Source organism: Thunnus thynnus, chromosome 22 (assembly GCF_963924715.1).
Source record: "Thunnus thynnus chromosome 22, fThuThy2.1, whole genome shotgun sequence".
Lineage (NCBI taxonomy): Eukaryota > Metazoa > Chordata > Actinopteri > Scombriformes > Scombridae > Thunnus > Thunnus thynnus.
The window spans coordinates 15,208,327-15,229,592 of NC_089538.1; the positions used below are offsets into that span (position 1 = coordinate 15,208,327).

The following is a 21,266-nucleotide window of genomic DNA, read 5'->3' on the forward strand; positions in this document are numbered from 1 at the left end:
CTTATATTGATTTAATCCGCCTCTAAAATCCACATGGGGAGCTGATACCCCGGGTCACCTTCTTCCTGGAGGAGGGCGCTCTCAGCTCAGTTTTCATCCAGTTTAGAAAGGTTAGAGTCTACTGTTCGGGTCCAGGAACTCAGCAAGACAGTTTCACGTTGTATCTTTCCGGATCCACAACAGACCAGGAAACCACAGCACTGTGAGCATCACACCACACTGAATAGACATGGATTACACTATTCGCGCAGCCAACGTGGAGGACTGCAAGGACATAACGCGGATGATCATGGTGAGCAGACACGTGTGCGCGTCCAGGCGTGTAGAGCAGCTGTATGTGACTCTGAAGACGTTTAGTAGCCTAAATGACTCACAGGCTTACGTCAGTAGATCACTCTGCATACACAATGTTGTTGTTATTGTATTATTGAGATGTTATTGGATGAAATGTGTGTATATTTGAACGCAGACGCACCGGAAGTGTATGATTGATGATGGATCACTGATATTTTAAAGATTATTATACTATTATAATATTTGAGATGTTGAATTAGGGATTGGCTTAATGTTATTTATTTTTATTTCTTCCCAGGAATTGGCTGAACATGAGAAAGTCACAGACCATGTGAAAATCACACAGAAAGGTAATGTATATCAACAAAACTAACACACACCATAAAAGTTCAGTTACTGTAGTCTCTTTCTCTGCCTTGACCTTACTTTTAGATGTATTTGACCTTCAGAAAATCCATGTTTCAAGTCAGATGACATGACTGAAAGGGTAGAGAGCAAAAGTCATTTTAATCATGATCCTAAATCATAAAGACTCCTAACAGATAACATGTAAGTTGTCTTTGTATTTCACACGCAGACTTGGAGCAAGACGGCTTCTCCAAGAACCCGTTCTTCCATGGGATCATCGCCGAGGTTCCTGAACAGCACAGAACCAAAGAAGGTGAGGGGGGAACCGCCAACTCTAGGCCCGTCTAGGCTGCATCTACTTCATCTACTGCTATGTACAAGGGAGCAAGATGTGACGTTAGGGAATAAGGGACTAATTAAGGGGCTTACTGGAACAGAAACAGAGTTAATGTTATTAGTAACACCTGTGCTTCTCCTACTATGACAAGTCGAAATTCCTGCTGTAATAAAGGTCAGTCACGCTTTAGATTATTTGATTTATTAGATCAGGGTTCATGTAGATTGAGACTGTCGTTACACAGGGGTGCTGTTCATTGTTATCATGGTTGTTATGGAGCACAGTAAGTTAATTAATTACATTAATAAAGATGGTCAGTAAATCAGGTACTTCCGTCACTAATTACAAAACCATTAGGACTACAGAATTATTGATTGAAGAGCTGATTTAATTATTTCAACATGTTTTTTTTCTCTTTTTCTCATATTAACCACTTTATAACAGTTTGGAAACATGCAACTGTGCAACACTTCCAGCTTCCCAGTGGCTGCGCTTAACACTTGTCAGCCAGTCACCTGGTCCATAAAACATATATTTATTAGTTCTGTTACCTAATGTTCTCACACAGTGCTGATGTGGCCTCTCTCCTTACACACCACTTACATAACAAAGCTAAAGCACCGCTTCTCCTCAGAATACAGTAATGAGAACATTAACATACGCTCTGCTGCCCAGCTCGGCCTTTTTCCTCCATGACACAGCCCTTTTTTCCATACAGTCACCGTCTCTCGTTGCTCACTGGACTTTGATATCGGACTCCGTACTGACGAGTGGCTGTCTGTGTATAACACCTACATATCCCATGATTGAGATAACAGCTAGCTTTGTTTAATATTACAGTCTTTGTTGTTACTGCAACCTTATCAATATCAATTATAATCTGACCAAACTGGAGGCGTTAAAAAAAGATGAAGTAATCCACTTTTGTTTAATGAATAAACATGTAACCTTCATTTATAGATGTTGCGTGACACCCTATTGTATTGATGATTAAGTCTTGTCAAAAGTTTTTGGCGTTTAGGGCTCTATAGGGAGATTTTGTAATTTAAGGACATCAGTCCTGAACAGCAGAGAGATAAATCCCCTCATGGAGTCCAGACACTGGTGGTGGTGGTGGCCGATGACTTCTGCTGAGGCTGATGAGGTTGATGAAGTGATGAACTAATGAATCTGTGAAGACTGAGTGATGATGTGGAAGTGGTGGGGCACACATAACGGTAGCATTAAGGCAGAGAGGAAGAAAACATATTCAAAAAGACATCTGCAAGACGATAGGCTGACAATGAAGGTGTGTCACTGTGCTATTGGTTAGAAGTGACCTGCTGATGTGAACAGCTGACGTCTCAATTGACGCCTGGGCAATGACAGCGAGGAAATTATGAGTGAGCATGCATGAGGGATGGGAATGACAGATGGTTTGAGAAATAAAACTACAGACCTGAGCATGCAAAAGATAGTTTTTCTGACTGTACTTTCACTAAAGCTCACATTTATCCAAACCAGCCAGGTTGCATTTTTAACTATCTGTGCCCGATGACTTTCTTTGGAGGCATGTGTGGTTATTTCCAGACTAGCAGGCGTCTATATCTGCCAGGAGACAGATTACTGTTTTCCTCTGTGTAAAAAAATCAATCAGGAGTGACTGTTTAATGGATACATGAGATCAGTTCTTAAAGATACAGATACATTTAGGAGATGATGTGCAGATATGAGAGCATGGTATAAAATATATCAGAAAGTACTGAGTTGCCAATTTAGTAGAATGAATAATTTATGAATACTGAAAACATTACTGTAAAACTGTTGCACAGACTTGACATTTTCGACTGTTTGCTTTCAGGCCATACGAAGATAGGATACGCACTTTACTTCTATTCCTACAGCTCATGGAAGGGCAGGGCTGTGTATATGGAGGACTTGTACGTGATGCCTGAGTTCAGAGGTACAGTACACCATTTCAGACATGCATTAGAACTGATGATATTCACATAATTGTCATTGTTTTTCTGCGATAGATATAATTTGTGATAATAACCTGGAGAATATAAGCTTTAATATTTAAAAAAAGCACATAAAATATCAAATAATACATGATTTGTCTTTCAGGGAAGGGCATTGGTAAAGCACTCATGAGCAAGGTAGCGCAGGTGAGTAAAACATGAGTCCATCATTTAACTGCGACCTGTTCGTTTAACCTGTTCTCTCTTTATGCAAATGAGGTCATTTTTGTCAGTTAAGCATGCAAAATAATGTATATTATGCCTTGGAGATCCTGTACATCACTGGAAATGTCCTCCTGTTGTCTCGTAGTTGGGCCTCGCTGCTGGCTGCAACCTGCTCAACTTCACCGTTCTTGACTGGAACAAATCATCTGTGGACTTTTACCTCAGGCAGGGCTGCTCCAACATCACAGCTGACTTGGGCTACCAGTATATGAGCTGCAGTGGAGAGGCTTTGGAGCGCCTGGCCCAACCTTAACCCAACACCGGGCTCATGACCTCTTGACTTTTGTAACCATGAGGTCAACTCACACAATGCGGGGATAGAGCGCCACTCAGAGGCCCCGTTCCAAAACTTGACAATCTCAATCGTCGTGCTGATTACTCAAAAAGCTAATGTATTATAATATAATATAATATAATATGACCGTTCGCTAAGCCCCGCCTTCCTTAGTTGCTGTTGCTATTGCTGTCAAGCTTTCCATTCTGAAATGGCACACATGCAGTTTACATTGATAACGGTGGCAGATTTACCGCTCAAAATTCTGAAAACAAAAGGGGTTTTATTTCACACAGAAGTAAACAAAAGCAGGCTTCTTACTTCTAGTTAGCTAGTGTTAGCTTATTGGCGAGTTGGCTGAAAACTGAGTCTCCGATATTTTGATATTTCCAGCTCTTGCTTATAATGAGAACACTGTAAAATGCACATGATGGCTACATAAATAATATAATGCTAAAAAACTGCACCCGGGCAAAAGTTAGCATCCTTTGCAGGTAAGGAGTAACTTTCCCTAGCTAGATTAGCGCTGGGTAGTAAGCTAGTTAGCTGTAAGCTTGCGGCTTACATAAGAGCAGATAAACGCAGTGTTTAATCTGTTTCTTATTTTGTGTGTTGTTTATTTTTTTGGTTTTGCTAAGGCTAAAATAAAAGACATGACCTTCCAAACTCGCTCTTGTTAGCATGCACACTGCGTCAACATGTGGAGAAATCCAAAGCTAGTAAGCTACCACTGGACAATCGCTGTTTGGGGAGGGGGTTAGCAAATGGTCAATTGCCTTATAATTTAGAGAGTCAAGGATGCAGTTTAAGTATTGGAATGGGGCCGGTGCAATACATTTAATTAGTACATAACTGAGGCACTGAAATATTGTGTGTGTTTTGTGATTTTCCCTTGTGATTTGTTATGACCAGAGCACCTTTTTTTTGTGTGATTAGATCAGAAACCTAACCCCTCTGCCTAAAGTGTGACAAAAATGTAGAAGATATGGACATGAGAAAGGTGTTTTTTGGATTTGTGTGTGGTGGTGGTGGTGGTTGGGATTTTGAAGGAAATTAGTCTTAACATACAATATAAAAAAGTGAGTTTCTGGTACTGTATCCCTTTAAAGATGAAGAAGATGACTATGGCAACAGCGACCAAAGAGTCAGTCACCTCTTCCCTTGTCTTCCAGATGAGGAGCTGTTGTGAAGCACAATGTTGCATTTGCACTATTTTCTTCTTTTTATGCTGTGTATGTCTGTAGAGAGTTCTCCTCATAAAATTGTGCACTAAATGAATCAGTTGGACTCAACCAGAAACCTCCTTCCGTGCAGCCAAACAGAAACTCTTGGGGCTGGTTTCAAAGAAGTGGATGAAGCCTAGAATCAGACAAAAACAATCCATCTGGTGGAATTTGAAAAAAAGAAAAGAAAATCTTGGATCAGGCTCAGCCTGTGTCTTTGAACCTGTCCTGCTAAAATGAGAGTGGCACAATTCTGGTCTGCACTTCTGTTTTATATCCAGTCTGATTTTAAAAAAGGGGGCTTTTGTATCATTTCCAGCAATTTAATGAAAACAGTCTTGAGTTGTGGGTTATATTTAGTTTGTTTTCTCTCACTCTAAACAAGAAAGAACCACTGACCTTTCTTTGTAACTTATGCAGTTTGAGTTTCGGTTTATACTTTGTTTACAAAATGATTTTGTGAAAAATGTAGTTTTTATTTTTTTGGAACATCGATGTGGAAAAATACATTTGAACGCCCAAAAAGTCAATATAGTGTCCAAGGGAACATGGAGAGATATTTATATCCTCCCTTGTCTGCAACTTCCCATCAGAATGCCAGAGCCAGAGCTATAAATTATACGACTTGTAACTCCGTTCCTAACATGGATCACATCAAAGTTCAAACCTGATTCCTGTCAGTCCCAGCTGAGATCTCTACAATAAATCAGACAACTTTGAAAAAAAAAACCTGTCGAATATTTCAGATGGTTATTCAGATTCTATTGTACAGGATGTGTATGTAATCACTACACAGTGTAACAGTCAATATAAGTAGACAAGAGAAGTATGATGATGATGTTTTAGGCTCACTTCCACATATTTGGTGCTGTTTTTAGTTTAGCTTAGTCGTCAGGAAGAGCTGAAGTGTGTGTTTCCCATTGTATCATAGAAGTTCTTATTCATATGGTGGGGTGTTTCCAGTGTGTGCTATACCGATATCCATTTGATGTCAAAAGTCATGAACAGTCATTGATGTTTTCCGCCAGTATAAGCATAAGTTTTCATGTGTGATATTGTGATCTAGTGTCAGACTTTGTCAGGTTCTGAAATGGTTAAAAAAAAATACAGTTTGTGTGAAAAGCTTGTGAATCCAGAAAGTAAATAGGTAAGCATTGCAGAATTCATCCATTGAGTTCAGAAAGGGCTTCATTAAGATCAAATCAGTTCTCTCAACCCAAATGGGAGCGGAAAAGCCATCAGCTGAAGTTAAAACAGCAAAATCAGCAAAAATGGATTCATAAGTTTTTCACATGATGAATCAGCGAGAAATTTGATGCTGTGATTTTCCTCAAGTGGCCGCAAATAGTACCTTCTGGGGTTACTGATACAGTAGAAATACCAAAAGCCATGTTACATTTAGACCTTGTATGTTGGTATAAAGTTCGGTTTCATAAAAGGTGCAGTTTTTTGTCATTGTCACCCTTTCTTGAAAAAAATAAGTTTCTTTTACTGTGAATCTACAACGTAGTTGATCAGAGGAATAAAACTTGTAAGACTGCAATTGAATAAAGTGACGTGTGAATGTGTATTTTAAGTTTCTTCAGTCTGTGTGTGGTTTTATCCAGTTTAACGGTTTATCAGTTTTTCAGAAATGTAACCAAAATGTAAATAAAAATGACTACTTGAATTGAAAAAAAGTACAAACATAAGAAAATAAATTACGCCTGTTAAGGATAAAAAGCACCGGCAGTCTGCAATTGCATTTGACCTCTAGGGGGTGCACTAACACTACATGTCTTCAATCCTAATTACACTTTTTGTGCTCAGTATACATAATACAATAAAAAAACTAAAATAGTTATAAACATACTATATATACATACACAGTAAAATGAATTAAAATTGGAAAACAATGTTAAAAATGATAAACAATGAAAAACAAACTTGCATATATGTAACAAAAGAGCAATATTACTATAAAACTGTTGTCATTATACACTGATATACAGTATATGATTTATAGGACACCTGGCTTCAAATGATCAGTGCATGGGGCCCCACAAACGCACCAGTGCCCCTGAAAGATGTGTTGCGCCCCTGCTACTATTTACAGGATTGTTAAAAACTAAATTCTGCTACACAAAACTGTTTATTTTTCAGACTTTACACCGCATTCTGCTCGATTCTTGTTAAATTACTTTTACTTCCTTGGCTCTATAAAAATGTATTCGAATGAATCACTAAAGCTCTTGGTTGGGAAACATTGTTTTAGAAACAGTAAGGCAAAAAAAATGTCCCTTTTTGAAATAGTTTGACTTTAAAATGTATTTAATTTGGTTCATAAAACCGTGAAAAGCATTTTAAACTTTTAGATTAACTTGTTTTTGTTTTTGTCAACAGAGAACTGTATCCTCCACATGTCCACACAGATTATAGAGGGGTTCATTACCCAATAAATTAAGTTTTTTGATTTTAGATTGGCTGGTAAATGGGATTAAGGGCATCATCCTGGCGCTCACCTGTTGATGGCACAGTGGCTATACGGTAACTATAAGCAGAGCAGCCTGCTGCATCTTTACCGATACACTACAGCCACCGTGTGGTCACACCGGGAACTGTTACACGCGTCAATGGCACATATTTTCAAGGCATGCAAGTTGATGAAAGTGATTTGAGAAGCAGAGGAAGCTCCGATGCGCCTCGTGAGGTGTTTTTTCTCGCGCATACCTCGTGGATTTTTCATGGCGGATGCCAGCTGGTATCACAGCATCAGAGCTGGAGCGCACGGAAAGTTCAAGCCAAAGTCTATGTGTGTGAGTGTGTGTGTATTTGTGTGTGTGTGAGTGTGTGTGTGTGCAGTCTGTCTGTCTGTCTAATACAGTGACCCCCCAGCAAGCAGTTTAAAGGGAAGACAAGAGAGCTGAGTCAACGAATCGCAAGGAGAAGGATGCAACAGTTGATGTGCGCGACTTGCACCGTGCACACACTTCTCTTGGATTTGGAGACACACACGGAGGATGGTGGCTTTGATCTGATCTATGTGGAGGAAGGATCTGATGTTTTTACCGATTTAAAAATCTGTCAGATAAACCGAAAATTAAGACAGCCCGTGTAAAAAAAAAAAAAAAAAAAAAAAAAAAAAAAAGAAAAGCAGTGGGTGTTTTAGTTGTAGGCTGTCCGCTTGCGCGTCTCACCAAAATGGACAATCGGACAGAAATGCATTTGGAGGGACTTCATGCTCTGCTGGAATGGAGTTGAAGTGCGGATTTCGGATGGTCTGCGGCGGTGAGTAGCAGTGCAGTCTGCACCAACATGCATCGGATTCTGCAGAGGAGGCGAGTGCGCAAGCTGCGGGTCGTCTGGGCTTCTCTGGCTCTGGTGGCTCTGTCTCTGGCCGCATGCAGCGCGCTGTTCACGGCGTGGACTTGGCGACAGACGCGCGACCTGTCGCAGTCCTTTAAGATCCTGCAGGACCGACTGGAGCAGGTTTGTATTAAAAACCAATCAAGCCTGCAAACACCCCCCCTCCCCCCCACCCCCCCTTTCCTCATCCCCCCCCCCCCCCCTCCTCCTCCCCCTCTGAATGGCATGCATATCCCTACCAACAATAATATTTACTCGCCTGTACGTTTTAAAGAAGTGTTTGTTATGTAACTACTTTTGTGCCTGCGGTTACTGGGATCTTCGCGGGGGGTATATGAAAAAATGCAAGTCCACATTTAACCCCCAACACCCCCTCCTCCTTCTGTCTCCCCCCCCCCCCCTTTGCACGTACTCTATTCTGTTTGCACCATTTCTCTGCTTGGCACTTTTATTGCTTACCAATAAGCGCAGTCAAGTTGTACAGTTACTGCTTATTTTCGTATCCAACCCCCCCTCTGTTTCACCCGCCATGTTTAATTACTCTGGTGCCAGTTGTGTTCCAGTTTTATCTCAATTTACTGGAAAGGCTCAACTATTTGGCATGTGAGCACCCAACTTGTCTGCAACTGAGGCTTGAGGCGTGAACCGGGCTGGATGATAAAGTGTGGCAAGTGTAAATCATTTGCAACATGCCACAGCCACTTCTCATGCACAGGTCAGGAGTTACATTTGCAGAAATGCAGTCCTGAGTTTTTAAACTTCTTGCACTTGCAGCATGAGGTTGCATCACGAAGCAAATTCTTTTTCGACGAGCAGCCAAAAGGACCTGATGGAAATTCCTCTGGTTTCAAGTTTACAAAACCAGGTTGCACTGGATTTGAGATCAGGGAACAGGTTGGCTGTGTATCATGTTGACAGACTTGCACACACACATATACACACACACATACACACACACACAGTTTCTCCCTCACTCACACATACACACAAACACCTCAAAATTGGACACGTGGAGTGTTGATGCTGGAGACTTTCCCAAGGGGCCCCGTTCTGTCCATTTGACCGTTAGCCAACTCCTGATGAGAGCCAGTGAGTGAACGTCTGGAGAGTGAAGAGCAACTCAGTGCCTCTATTTCCACAGTAGCACTAAATTTAAACACTCTTTTCCTGCACCACTTCTCTTCTTACTTCATATAGGCCTCCTTCGGTCATTTGGTGGGCCCCCAGCCAAGGATTTAAAAGTTTGCTGGCTTGACAAAATTCATTTCTTACTCAGAAAGGGAGTAAAGACGAGAGGAATGCAAAGCACTAAAAACACGCATTAGGTGTCGCAACCAGTCTCTGAGGAAGTGGTAGACCTATGCTAAAGCTAGCATGGCAGCAGCGGCAGGATACTGGAAAAGACAAGCCTGTTTATGTGGCTGGCTGGCTGGAAGAGGCACAGAGTCTGTGGCTGTGTGGGATCTGCCAGAGCAGAGTCCTAATAAACTTATTGGACATTTGTTAATCATGTGGTATTTTTCTCTCTCTTTCAACAGGTCAATACACAGAGGAAGGCCATTGTTCAGCTCATTCTGGAGAAGAGAGAGCTGCTGGTGGGCCAGAGAGTGAAGAGAGATGGTATTGCAAATCAGAACTCCCAACACTGACAACATATACAGTAGAAATGTGTGCTTTTTAGCCGTCCAGATCACCACAGACACAATATACTTACCCACTGCACTCTGTTGTTTTTTTGGGAAGAACATTTAACACAAATGCTGGCCAGTCTTGGCCCACATGCCACTTTGGTCGGGTCTAGCGGGCCCGCAGGCACTATACCGCTGCTAAAAGTTGACACAGGAAAAAGTAGGCAGCTGGATGACTGTTTCAGAAATTACAGGTCTGACCAGAACGGCCTCGGAGCCCAGAAAACCAGCTGGCGCGGGAGCGAGGCCTTGTTGCACGCTTTTGGGCAATGAAATTGATTTTTTCCCCCCCGTGAGCACACGACTGACACAGCTATGATTTGTTGTGAAAGCGGTGATATTTGATGACCTATCATTGCGGTATTTATAGCCACATGCTTGCGTCACCGTCACAGGGTTGCTTGATTGTTCACATTTTGTCCGAGGGTGAACCCTCACACGCTTTTATGCTGGATTTCAGTGGAGGAGACGAGTGTCCAAATTTGACAAAAGGATTCGTTTAGGGAGCCGCATGTCTCGCCAAAACAATTCTATATTGATATCCTGCAGGTATTAGCCTTTTTTTTTTCTCTAGTAACTGATAGCTTGCTTTGTCTTCCAAAACGCATTAAACAGTGTTCAGAAATTCATAACTACCAATGGAGAAAAAAAAAAAAAACCCAGCTTTTTCTAGTTTGTGGAAAGTTGACCGCCAGCAGGACACTGCTGTTATGTTCTCTCATGATGACTGACAGCTTAAGTCAGGAAAATCTGGCCAGCCTGAGGGCTTTACGCTCGCCCATAGCAAATCCAAAATCTACAGGGTCACCCACCTGTGAGTTATTTTAGCAGGGACTTAATATTCCTGTACGATGGCGGGGGCCCGGTGTTTGGCTGCTCCGTCCTGAAACATAAAGTATGTATTTCACAGTTCAGACATACAGTATTCCAGTTGTATCTGTGTTTGAAATCGCTCCCCCTAGGCCAGATTGCAAAGCTAAAATAAACCTCTAGTAAGTAACAAGAGCAGGCATTCTTCAGCTCTGGCCTTTTAGCGTTGTGTTTTATTTATTGTATTTATCTGAGCAGGGGCCATATCTGTTGCTTCACTCTGGTCTTAATCAACTCTTTTGGGTCACAGAGCAGCCAAAAGACCTTTTTGACTCTCTTTTTCCGGCGCTTCATTTCTCTTATTTAGCTTTCTAGCATTTTAGCTCGTGTCTCTCAGGCTACGCTTAATGCTTTTGCCCTGTCCATCTTCTCTTTATCTCCTCCAAACACACACACACACACACAAACACACAAACACACAACTCTCAAACACATCTCTCTCCTCTTCTTTCTCTGTATTTTCTAGATGACTGCAACCAGCTGGCACTAAGATTAGCCCCCACAGGAAAGAAAAAAAAAAAAACTAAAAGAGGCACACGCTTCTGACTGAAAATAAGTTTGAGGAAATATATTGAAGCATGTGAAAGGAAATCCTTTGCCCATCTGCTAACCGCGTTAAAACCAGCCAGGTTGAATCTAAATGGCCGCAAATTAACACACCATGTTATTTGACAGATACAGATGGGAATGATTGTTTTATCAAAAAAAACCACAGACATGGTTTTTTTTGCCGTTTAAACTCATATTCTGTCTCTTCCTTGCCTTCCGAAGGGGGGACGTCGCGAGGGAGGAATGGAAACGGAAAGAAAGCGGCGTCTCATTTTGAGAGTAAGTGGCTTGGCAGATCCCTTATAGCCGTCTCATGTAGCATCTGCTGAAGTGGTTTCAATCATATACCCCTATACAATTGCACTCATAAAATCTTAATTGACTTTCCCTTTCCTTTCTCTTTCTATGTCCCTTTCACTTTCCACCAGTAACCAAAGTCTCCTCTCAGCAAGGTAAGACTCATAAAACTGGAAGACGGAGGATGATCTGCGAATATTTCGTTTAAGAGATGAATAACCTTGGATGTGTTTGTGTGTGTTAGTGGGAGAAGGTGGAGTGATAAAGGGCTGGGAAGAGAGGATGTTGAATATGACCAAAGCGGTGAGGTACAACAAGGAGCAAGGTACCTTTACTGTGGAGAAGGCAGGCGTCTACTTCCTGTTCTGCCAGGTACGTCTCTAAACTACACTGTTATTTCTCACATGCCCCTTTAAAGCTGCACTAATCAATATTTTTATATTAAGAAGACATCAAAAGACTACTTGTATGTGAAAATTGTCACTCGTCTTTACAGTTTTGTTCAGTCACACCACTCATTTTCAGGAAGAACGCTATAATAACCTGACTGTATGCTACCTTTCCAAGAGCAAACATCAAATAGCAAAAGTTAGCTACTAGCTGGTGAACACAGTCAAACATTTAGCAGCTAAATAGCCAGATATTTCCTTCAGGAGTTGGTGGAAACGTGGAAATGTGTCTTTACACAATAGCATTACTAGGCAACTGTTGGCTAACAGGTTTGTATCAAATTTATGGGGTGATAATCATAGATATATTATAAGAGCTGAACACAGCACTTCCACTCTGCCATGCAGCCAATTTTTCCCAGTGGCCACAGGTGGTATTGCAGCGAAAAATCCCCCCGCGGCCCAAAAAGCCTTTTCCCCATATATCACCACTGTCTGTAAAACCGTTGACAGAACAACTTGAACTGAGGTAAATTATGACTCTATTATGAATTTTTTTCCCCTTGAGCCGAGAAAAGCAATTTAAAAATCCATGATGTCGCCATAATTCAGAGTCTATGGTCTGAGCTGGAACTTGTGGGCTGGACGAGTGGGAGAAACACTATTCAGTGAGACGCATACCCCCGGAAGTAAACCCAGAAGCTAGAAACTTTTTTGGCGTATGCGCCGGCCAAGCAATTCTTATTGGACTGAATAGGCGCCATTTTCGGTGCGGTATCCAGCTCTTATAATATATCCATGGTGATAATATGTCAAGATTTTTCTGCTGCCCCCAAGTGGCCAAAAGATTAGTTACAGCAGAACAGTACATAAGGTATCTGTAAGATTTAGCAGATGGATTCTGTAAAATAGTTTCTGTTTTGGTAACTCCTGGACAAAAGGACTCAATGTCTTTTGAAAAGTAACATTTTGTTATTGCATTAATATCCAGACTGCTATTCTGTCCATTTTGATTGAAAAAAAAAATCCAACAAGGCCGAGATATCAGACTGCAGTACACTTATTCTTGGTCTTGTTTACAATATTTCCAGATTTAAATAATAATTTTGCCCATATTTTCTGTGAAATAGAGAAAAGGCTTTTGTGTGAGGCGTTGGAACAAAAAGTACTGTTCTGGTATTGGTACTGAAGATATATCAGGTATTCTCTTGGCACTGGTATTGAATTTCAAATATTACATTTGAAAGGAAAACCCAAAATCTGGTGAAATTGTGTATGTGAAGTGTTTTTTTTTTTTAGTCATGTGCAGTTTTCATTTGGATTTTTAAACATTACAGACTTAATGAAAATAGGGAATTGGGTAAGTGGTAAGATTAATTTCAGCCCTACTTCTGAGTTTCTAAAAAAGCAGCCTTTATTTTCTGCAAGCATCAGTCATACTGTAGAAGTATGTATCATGTTTTTTGGAGAAGTGGATATCAGGTTTCGGATAATCTCATGTAGCCAGACCTCGGTCTTGTCAAGTTGACAGAGGTCTGGAGAAAATCTAGCCAGGAAAGAAAAAAAGACAATAGTGGGACCTTGGAAACCCTGAGGCAGTCTGGTTAGTTTTCTGTTTGAATAGTTCAGAATAAACACGTTCTGCTGGTGCCTCCGCTGACCTCTCTTGACAAGATGGAAGTCTCTTCATCTCCTCTCTGTCTCTGTCAGGTGTTGTTCAATGAGCAGGAGTCTCAGTATGTGAAGCTGGACGTTGTGACCAGCGACCAGAGGCCGCAGAGGCTGCAGTGCTTGGAGGGTTACGGGACGACTCCCTCCGCAGGGCCGCACCCCTTCCACTTCCTGAAGCCCTGCCAAGTGTCCGGACTCCTGCGACTGGACAAAGGCACGGAGCTGCACGCCATCACAGGCCCGTCCTTCAGACTGCACAGTGTGGGCAATCCCTCAGCCTCGCCTCACGTCTTCAGCATCTTTAAAGTCAACTGAACCTTGGCGCTGATCTGATCTGGGATGGAAACTTTTTAAAAGTACATTAACTCATCCGAATGCAACAAAATTCACTTGTTTTTTGTATGGATGAGATTTTTTTTCTACACGGTATAACAGTCATAAGCAGTGGGGGCATCACATCCTGCTACCGCCTCTTCCCAAAGACGTTAATTTGAAAGACAAACCTGACATTTGTGGAAGTTGTTGTGGAATCTTTCTCTGGAAAGCGGTGCTGTTTTGGAACGCAGAAACACAGACTTTGGATTAAAACCAAGACTTGAAGTGGACGAAATGCCTCTAAGAATGTCTGCCGAGAGAACAGATGTGATGGAAGCTGTCCTGTAGATAAAGGGCTTCGTATAAAAGAAAAAAAATACTTGGATGTTCCTCTTAGCCTTGGTTTCATGTAATAAATTGTGCTTACACTCTCTTTATAAGACTGTCTATAAAGCTGTGCATGCACCTTCCACTTTTATATCACCAGTGCCTCAAGAAGCTGAGAGCACATCAGCGAGCAAACAGATAAACAGCCTAAATGAGTTGTCATTGATATTTTTTATACTGTACCGTCTATGTGAGTGTGTGTGCGTGAAGTAACATTTAAGTAAGCATCTTCTTTAAATACCGTGTATCTACTTCACACATATTTTATTAGGAGCTGGCATACAACGGGGAACATTTAAGATTTTTAAATAACATGGAAGTGAATTTTTACTCTTTTCTAAAGGTCAAAATTGATCATAAGATATTTTTATGAATGAGGCCTCATTTGTAGTCTGCTTGGCTTTACTTGTGAAAAGTAGGTGGCAAGTTATAGGAAAGCATGGAGCTTTGAATATAGCCTCTTCTCTCTTTTCTGCTTTTGTCATTTTTGTTGCGGTGACACATTAACATTCAAATCTTTTTTGTAAATCATCACATAATTGTGTTTGAGGCCCTCATACAGTACATCCAAAGTGTTGCTATTAAGAAGTTGCTATTAAATATTACACACGTTTTGTACTATAAAAGAGCATTGGGATTTTCTGATTCTGTGACTTATAGATAATCAGATCATTTTTAAATCCGTCTGTTGCAAAACAAGAGGAAAGGAGTGTATTTATGTATATTTACATAAATGATTTACTCACCAATAACACTGTAAACATTTTAAAAAGTAATAATTGAATATATTTAGCATGTTTTTAGCCACACTAAGTGTCATTTGGCTGGTCAGTCCACCACTATATGGTCCAAATTGAAATATCTGCACAACTATTGGATGGATTAATGAAATTTTGTGCAGACATTCATGGTCCCCAGAAGATGAACCCTAATGGCTTTGGTGATGCCCTGATGTTTCCTTGAGCGCCACCATGAGGTCAATATTTGTGGTTTTGAGTGAAAAATCTTGCTAACTATTGGTTGGATTGCAATTAAAAGTTGGTACAGATAATCACGCCCCCATCAGGATGAACTGTAATAACTGTGGTGACCCTCTGACTTTTCATCTAGCTTCACCCGCAGGTAAATCTTTAAAATTTATAACCAGATACCTACAAAACTAATTCCCATGAACCTCAGCTGTACTTTGTGTTTTGAGCTAATTGGCAAAAGTTAGCATGCTAACATATTAAGCTATGATGGTAAATATTGCAAACATTGTGTGCTAAACATCATGTTAGCATTGTCATTGTGAGCATGTTTGCATTTAGCACCACTGTGCCGAAGTACAGCTTCACAGAGCTGCTAGCTGTAGACTTGTTCAATAAGCAAAAGTCACACAGTGAGTCAGCAATTTTAGTTAAACATAATTGCCTTTTTTATGTTGCTGTTTTACACATAAAGTCAACATGGTCTGTTACAGCCTCAGCTGTACTTTTGGTTTACAGTGCTAATTAGCAAATATTAGCATGCTAACATGCTAAATTAAGATGGTGTACATGTCATTGCATGGTAGTTTGCAAATGTTAGCATTATTACCTTTAGTTTAGCCTTGCAGAGCTGCCAGGATGGCTGAAGACCCTATTGTGGCTCAACTTTGAATTTTTCTTATTCTAAAAGCCAGAAGAGTTTATCCAAAGTCCAAATCAGTTGAATGACACCAAAGCACAGCTCTGGAAAAGGGTTAAGAAGAAGATACTTTGTGATACATTGTAAATGGAGAAATCCCAGGTTAAACTGTATATAGCTACATCTTGATAAACTAACAGAAATTAACTAGGCGGTTCTGACTGAGATAGAAAAATCACAATATTCCACCCACCTTATATTTAAGAGTTAATAGTTTCAAATTCAAAAAGATATACATCCATTTAAAAAAAATTATATTATTCAAGCTTCTGTATTTGTTCCGACAGGTTTCTCAGTCACATTATTGTGTAAAACTGTGACTTCTTTATTTTAATCTCTATGGAAATGAAACTCCTTCCATTTTCTCATATGGCACTGCTGCTTTCTGTAATATTCCCTGCTACAATACAAACAGTGTGTATTTCTAGCAGTGGGTTTCAGCACTCCCACTCTTGTTTATAAGTAGTTTTTGTGGACAGACCACATTGGTTTGTCCTCAGCACTTTACTGTAGCGAACCTAGTGTTTTTAATTGGAGCCAAACATTCATGTTTCAAATGGAAAATATCAGAATTTGAAGTGTAGACATTACATCCTGTTTGATTTCCTCATCGTTTTCCTCTTCCCTTTAGTGTCTCACTCATGCACCTAGTGCCCACCACCCTGTGCACCTCATATTTCCCTGTCAGCAGCTATCAGACCGCACACACACACATACTGAATCCCCTGAGTGTCGTACACACACACACACACACACACAACTACACACATACACACACATAAGCAGCGTCTAAATTTTCACTTCCTGAATCTGAACCTGAACCACATAGCTGAAAGTCTTTGAGGAAAAACATGCCTCGTTCCTCCCGCGCCAACCTTACCACGCACACATTCACATGGTCTCACACACTTCCCTGCCCCAATTCCTATTTTTCTAAATGTCAAAGTTTATCACCACCACGGAAAATCTTGTGAAGAAGTTCTCTGTAAAATGATGATGTATGCATTGCCTGAAAGTTTTTTTTTTTTTTTTTTTTAATTTCTCAACTCACTCATCATAAATGTTGAATAAACTTTTTGTTGTTGTTTTTGAAAAAGCTATACTTTAAAAACCATACTATAAATTTTGTTTCATGAAACATCTCGTGTGTCTACAAAAATGAAAAGGAAGGTGAGCAGAAAATGTAAAGTCGTAAGTCGTCATGTGATAAAAATGTCTCTCTGGGATAAATTGGATGGGATATAAATTTAAAGCTGCACTTTTCAATATTTTTATATTGACAATGGGTCAAATAATTATGTGTAATGTGAAAGACGTCACTCGTAATGACAAACCCACAGGTATTTATTACTCAGCGGTTCCCCTCAGCTCTGTGGAGCATTTTAGCGTTTTATAGCCCATTTGTTTTGGATTTATGGCACGCAACTTTACTGTTTGACTCACTTTTGCCGCTCTCATCAGCTTTTCATCTGCCTTAGTGAACACGAGATGTAATAAACCTGCTGTAAACTACCGGACCAGCGCCAAATATCAGAGTGACAAAATTAGCAATTAGCGTTAGCCAATAAAGATAGTGAAGCACTAAAGAGCCAGCTATTTCCCTCAGGAGTTAGTTGAAGCCAAAATAGAGCTAGAAACAGACTAAATATTGGACTTTCATTCATCAGTTAGACAGAAACATGAATCCAAATGGATGTTATGCTGCATTTCATTTCCAGCTCTGGCCGGGTTAGCCGTTGTTAGCCATTGTTAGCAATACCGGTTGTTAAGGCATTATGCAGTGTTTTGCACATACAAACAGCGTATCAACACGTCCACAGATAGAAGTTGGACAATACTGGGTGTATGACTGATTTAATGGATACACAAATAAAATAAGGTGCTAATACAAAGTATATTACTACATTTTTCACACTGTTGTTGCACAGAGCAGCCATCTTGGATTTTGAGAGGGGTTGGTGAGGTTCTTCCGACTTTCCGAGCTGGAAATCCGACTTCAGGGGGTGTTCTAGTTGACATTTCCAACTGGGAACTCAGAAATTCAGACTTCCCAGTTCAAATGGAATGCACCATTAATGTCACTTCATGTCTGCTGGATGTCTAAATAGCAACTCTTCGCTAACAAGTTAGCATAACAACTTTATAAGATGATATGTCAACTGTGTTTACAGCTTGTTTTGCTGTCCCCAAGTGGCCAAAAGGTAATTAATATTGCTTTAAGAAATCTTTTAATAGCAGTCAATAATATGTAACCCTTATACTGAACAATATGTCAATTAAAAATAGTAGTAGACATAGTGTAAAGTATGGCTGTAAACTTTTGTTATTTATCATAAATAAACTCATTGCAGTTTTCAATAAATATATTTTGTGACTTTGTGACATCTAAACTGGGAATACAACAACCAATAAAATCTAACCAAATACTTGAACTGGTCATACTATAATTCATGGGTTCCTAACTTTTTTGGCTTTTGATGCCTCATCACAGGTCATGTCCTCAGGGCGGGCATGAGTTGTGAGCAGTTCAACCAAGGATTGATTTTTGCTACTCTGATTGTTGCATTTGGAGGGTTTTTAGAGGCCCCAAAGAGCTAAAAGTCACAGGTATTTAAAAAAACCCCAAAAAAACAGAAATAAATGTTTTTCTATCTTATCCCTTTATTTTCTTGTGACCCTCAGATTGACCTTGGGACCCCTTGGAGGGGTTCAGAGCCCCAGTTTAAGAATCACCAATGTAATTAATTCTGGCAAACATGTCACGCACTACTTATTGTTATATTTATTGTTATTGAGATAAACATGACTATGATTTATTGGAATATACAGTATATATTAAGCCTTACTGTAAAGTAATATAATGAGATTTTACTCCAGAATCTGTTAAGTCTGCAAGTGTAATGTTTATTTATTGCAATAATATATAGATAATGTAGATGTTATACCTCTTATATTGCAAATATTACCGATTGATAGTCTCTGAAGAGAGACTGTTACAGAATGTGGGTGAATTTGTGAACTTTAATCACATTTTCAACAATATAAGCTTAATTTTTTCCTCTATTTTGACATTTAAGTACATTATCAGTTTCTGCAGTGACCCGAAGTAAGAAACTAAAGCACTCTCCTCAAAAAGTTTCTCCTCATAAAAACATCAGCTACGTGCTTGAGATTTAAAAGTAAAATTAATGTACAGTACAGAAGAGCATTCACCCGAGACAGTGAATATATTACGAATAATGAGACTGTCAGTATGCGCTTAAAGGGAGTTGACATAATCTCCACTCTTCCATAAGGAATCATAAAGCTGAGATAACAGTAAATAGTAAACTCTGTGACAGGAGGACTCCTCACCTTTAGTCATCATGAATCACTAACCATCTGCTTCTCAAGGTTGTTGTTGGGTGTAGCGCATGTGAGTGAGTATGTGTGAGTGTGTGTGTGGGAGACAGAGAAAAGTGGGATAAAGGCCTGTGAAAAGGGGAAACTGAATCACTGTCGTTATCACAGCCTCCCACATTTACATCTTTCTGCTTTTGCGTAACCATGACAGCAGACAAACTGCAGTATTTAGTTGCTGAAGTGTCTTATTTTATCTCCATCAGGAGTCCAACCAAATGAGGTACATAGCAAAGTTTCAAGCAAAGAGTTTCCTCTTAAAAGCCTTTCACAAAGCTGCTGAGAGCTGAGCAACTCAGAATTACCATGCTGTCACCGCAGCAACAGGTTTACCCTGTTCCTATGGTGACAACATATTTATTTCATGTTTCATCAAAATAAGTTGCTTGCTATTATTTACTATGCACTGTGTCTACAGTAATGGATTGTCTGTCAGTAAATGTGAAATAATATTCATCAATACACAAGAGTGTGAAAAGGAACTACACTGGATTATATAAAATTAGATTAAATGAGATTAGGTTCAAAAAATCTAAACTGATTTTAATTAATATTTAAATCAAATTATGAAATAAATTGAATTAAATATGAATAATATTGAACTAGATTCATTTAAATGAAAGTCAATTAAATTAAATGTTAGATTGAATTACATTAAATTAGTTTAATTCAAATTAAATTTCAAATGAATTCAATTTTTTTTAGAATTAAATTCATTAATATGATTTAAATAATAATAATAATAAATAAGTTAAATTAAATTAAAAATGTAATCAAGAAATTCATTAAAAATTAAATCAAATTAATTTAATTATAATATAAAATTTAAAAAATGTAATTAGGTATTTAAATTAAAAATTAAATCAAATTATTAATTTTATTATAAATGAGATAAATTAAAAATTCAATCTATAACATGGCTAAGAAAACAGAAAGGCTGGATTTTTAAAAAAAAGAAAAAAAAAATCGATCTTCCGATTCAAATCGATCTTCCGATTCAAATCGATCTTCATTTGAATGATCCAATATAAATTCATAAAATCGCAGGATCAATCTTTTAATATACGCCTTTTCCTGTGGATGTGTGAAGCTTTAACCTCGTTAGTCTTGCACAGCCAGACTTTGGTTCAACGACATCTAGCCACGTGAGAGACTAGTGAACCTCAAAAAAACATGGCAGGAGCTTCTCCACTGAAGGCACCGCTGTGCCTAAAAGGCAGATATACGGTTGCGTATCAGACATAATATACAGATATAATCCTGACATGAACTAAACATCATAACACACTTGTGTCCACATGACGCGAACGTTCTCTGCACCGCACCCTCTGCACTAAAGAAAGCACTTGTACTAATTTTATCTGGTCACTCAATACTCGCTGACTGTAAAGTCTGTAGAGTTGCACTATATTGTGTTGACAGCTGTCGTGTGTTGGCCATCTCTCTACTAAAGGAATCTCTGTATGTATGCATGAATGTATATGTATGTATGTCCCTCATGTATCTCTTGAACCATTAATCCGATGGACTCCACACTTGGTGGGTGTGTGGCTGGGGACCAAAGGGAGTGCAGTGTCAAATTTGATTTAATATTAATAAACATAGAATAAATATATTGTTGGTCATATTAAATAAAAAGTACATTAATGTAACTGCTTTGGGGTCAATTCTTGATGTAAACATTAATATTTTTAATAACGCACCAGATTAGAGGGTTCCTTGTACAATTTACAGCATTAGTTCTTTGAGAATCTCTTTCATATACAAGCAAAATTGGTATTGTAACTGAAACAGCCCAAACCGAATCCATATTGCATCAAATCCGAAATTAAATCGAATTGGGAAATCAGTGTCGATACCCAGCGCTAACAAACAAACACCATCTCAAAAAAATCCACACAGTTCTGTTTTTTTTTATAATTTCATTCAGTTTTATTACAAACAAAACAAAAGAAAGAAAAAAAGGAGATGCGTCATCCTTGACATG

The 21,266-nt window shown here is 39.3% G+C and overlaps 2 protein-coding genes across 2 annotated transcripts; both read left to right on the forward strand.

Moving 5' to 3' along the window:
- Window positions 1–74: 74 nt before the first annotated feature.
- On the forward strand, window positions 75–6,277 carry LOC137174138 (diamine acetyltransferase 1-like). The gene is made up of 6 exons (XM_067579258.1): window positions 75–292; window positions 593–644; window positions 872–955; window positions 2,820–2,921; window positions 3,086–3,126; window positions 3,290–6,277. Exons 1-6 carry the CDS (start codon window positions 230–232, stop codon window positions 3,455–3,457), a joined length of 510 nt encoding a protein of 169 aa, XP_067435359.1. The 5' UTR covers window positions 75–229; the 3' UTR covers window positions 3,458–6,277.
- A 1,016-nt stretch (window positions 6,278–7,293) lies between these two features.
- tnfsf12 (TNF superfamily member 12) lies at window positions 7,294–16,715 on the forward strand. The gene is made up of 6 exons (XM_067579457.1): window positions 7,294–8,169; window positions 9,585–9,666; window positions 11,376–11,432; window positions 11,582–11,605; window positions 11,695–11,822; window positions 13,550–16,715. Exons 1-6 carry the CDS (start codon window positions 7,996–7,998, stop codon window positions 13,823–13,825), a joined length of 741 nt encoding a protein of 246 aa, XP_067435558.1. The 5' UTR covers window positions 7,294–7,995; the 3' UTR covers window positions 13,826–16,715.
- Window positions 16,716–21,266: the final 4,551 nt, after the last annotated feature.